This window comes from Brassica oleracea, chromosome C8, assembly GCF_000695525.1.
Source record: "Brassica oleracea var. oleracea cultivar TO1000 chromosome C8, BOL, whole genome shotgun sequence".
Lineage (NCBI taxonomy): Eukaryota > Viridiplantae > Streptophyta > Magnoliopsida > Brassicales > Brassicaceae > Brassica > Brassica oleracea.
Window position 1 is genome coordinate 6,868,958 of NC_027755.1, and position 2,604 is coordinate 6,871,561.

The 2,604-nt window shown below is 43.6% G+C and overlaps 1 protein-coding gene across 1 annotated transcript; it reads left to right on the plus strand.

Annotated features, from left to right (window-relative positions):
- The first annotated feature begins 1,313 nt into the window (after positions 1–1,313).
- LOC106308557 lies at positions 1,314–2,123 on the plus strand. Its single transcript, XM_013745711.1, has one exon. It carries the CDS (start codon positions 1,314–1,316, stop codon positions 2,121–2,123), a length of 810 nt encoding a protein of 269 aa, XP_013601165.1.
- The last annotated feature ends 481 nt before the right edge of the window (positions 2,124–2,604 follow it).

The following is a 2,604-nucleotide window of genomic DNA, read 5'->3' on the forward strand; positions in this document are numbered from 1 at the left end:
TTTGAATTTCCCCATGCACTTTGTGACACAGGAGCATCAGTCAGTATCCTACCTAAGGTTATGGCAGACCAGCTGGGTCTGAAAATAGAGCCCTCATCAGAATCTTTCACCTTCGTGGATCTTTCAGAAAGGAGCTCAGGAGGCATCATAAGGGACCTCGAGGTACAGATTGGTAATGCCCTTGTCCCAGTAGATTTTCATGTCCTGGACATCAAGCTTAACTGGAACTCTTCACTTCTGCTTGGAAGAGCTTTCCTAGCCACAGTAGGAGCTGTATGTGACATGAACACCAACATATTGTGTCTGACACTGATAGATCCAGACATCCACTATGACCTAGTTCGAATTTGAGACAACAGGTCAACGTCATGGAGCTTAGAAATGATCTTGGCTACATTGCAGCATGCCATTGTGGACTAGAGGACGAAACCGAGTACTCGGAATCGATCGACACTCACACTATCACATCGATCGATTCCAATGAGTCACCGACGACAGATGAACGCTATTCCACGTCGCTCGACAGGAAGCAACCGGTAGACCACTCCACATTACCAGATCAATACTATCCAGACTTTGCCTTTCAACAACCCAACAAGAACGGACGAGATGACTATTCCATAGGCAGTTGGGCAGATAGTGGATTCCATGAAAGTTTTGCACATGGAAGCGTCGATCGACAACAGTAGAAGAGCAGCGATCGATAACCGCCAATACGATACCGAGTACGTTTACCAGATCTTGATGCACACCGCTTGAAGGAAACTCAAAATCCATCTCAGACCTTAGTTTGCTTGAAAACAACAGAGAAGATAAGTCAACAATCTGCAGAAGCACCAGAGCAAGAGTAATTAACCCTACCTGAAACCTCTTTCGTTGAGAGTGTCGATCGACGACATCTACCAGGTATCGATCGACACCAAACAGACGGATATGAACCTGCCATGGAAAGGCAGGCAACGAAAGAAGAAATTTCAGTTGAGAAGAGAGTGAAATCTAGGAAACCCTATATTCCCAAACACCTCAAGCGAGAAGTTAACAAAGAGGAACTTGAAGGATTTCACAAGAGGGTGAAGAGGGTTCCTAAGGATATGTCTTTCGAGGATGCATATCATAAGTATAGACTTGGTAATTTCTTCAGAAAGAGCAGAGAGACTGATAAGGATATTGTGCTCTTATTCAACAAGGTCAGCCGTAAACCCAAGAGGACACTGAAGAAGGAATAAGATCCTGGAAAGTTCCTGATTCCATGCTCTATACGTAGCCACCATTTACCAAACGCCCTATGCGATATTGGATCTGCAGTTAGCATCATGGCCATAGACACTGCTGAGCTATTAGGGCTGAAGATGGAACCTTCTAAAGATAGTATCACTTCCGTGGATAGCTCCCGAGTAAAGTCAGCAGGCATGATCACGAATGTTAAGGTGGAGATAGGGGAATGCATTATCCTTGTGGACTTTCATGCTATGGATATCAAATCAGGCAAGACATCTCCACTTCTTTTTGGAAGAGCCTTCATGGCTACAGTGGGGGCAGTTTGTGATCTTAAGAGAAATAAGATGTGTCTGACTAATGTTGATGAAACTGTCTTCTATGATCCCACGGAAAAGAAGAAAAGTGAGGAGCTTATTTCATGCATAGAGATGTTTGAAGATGCAGGACCTACAGCTGATTCAAATCGCGTGCCTGCAAAACCAGAATCAGTGTCGTTCGACATTAGAATTGCAGCATCGGTCGACATCCAGTCATCAAAATCGATCGACAATAAACCTTCAGCATCGGACGACTCTCAGTCTTCAGAATCGATCGACACGAAGCCTTCAGCATCGGTCGACACCCTCCGACTTTCAGAACAGCCCAAGACTGAAAAGTCTAAGTCTGAGGGATTGTCCAAGAATAGAAAGAAGAAAAAGAAAAGGAATGCAGATGCGGATTCCCTATCAGTAGTTCCTTTGCAATGTCAAGAGGGTAGTCTTGAGTATAGAGTGCGCTGCAGAGGAGATTCTAAACCTTTTACCAAAGTTAGAGTGCTATGTAATTCAGAGCTGAGAGAGAAAGGAGAAGTTTATGCAAGAGCCTTTCTCAACTGCATCAACAAAATGAGTAAGAGAGACACTTAGACTTGTTTTGGAGCAAGTACACATCCTTATCCGGACTAAATCACATCTTCAAAGTCAAGCTAAATGACTATAACAAAGCGCTGAGTGGGAGACGACCCACTATTAGGGAATTTCTTTCAGTTTAGTTTAGATTGTTACTGATTAAAGTTTTTATTTATTGCAGGTCAAAAAAAAAAAAAAAAATTCCGAGGAAGACGAGTTTGCACGAGGATCGATGATGGCTGCGCAGGATCGATCGACAGAGCATCACTAGCATTGATCGATCGCCACTTAATTGTGTCGATCAACAGAGCTTCAAGAGTATTAATCGCCACTTAACTGTGCTGGTCGAAACACACATCGAAGTCAGTTAGCTATTTAGAAGAAGAGACGATTGCCCAACATATCGATCGACGAGATCATGTTGATATCGATCAACAGTACATTACTTGCAGCGACCGATGGTCACTCCTTTCCATCGATCGACACTTAATCCAGTCAG

What these genes read in the sequence shown, in the direction of transcription:
- LOC106308557 (XM_013745711.1), top strand. Translation starts at nt 1,314, where the DNA reads ATGGCCATAGACACTGCTGAGCTATTAGGGCTGAAGATGGAACCTTCT.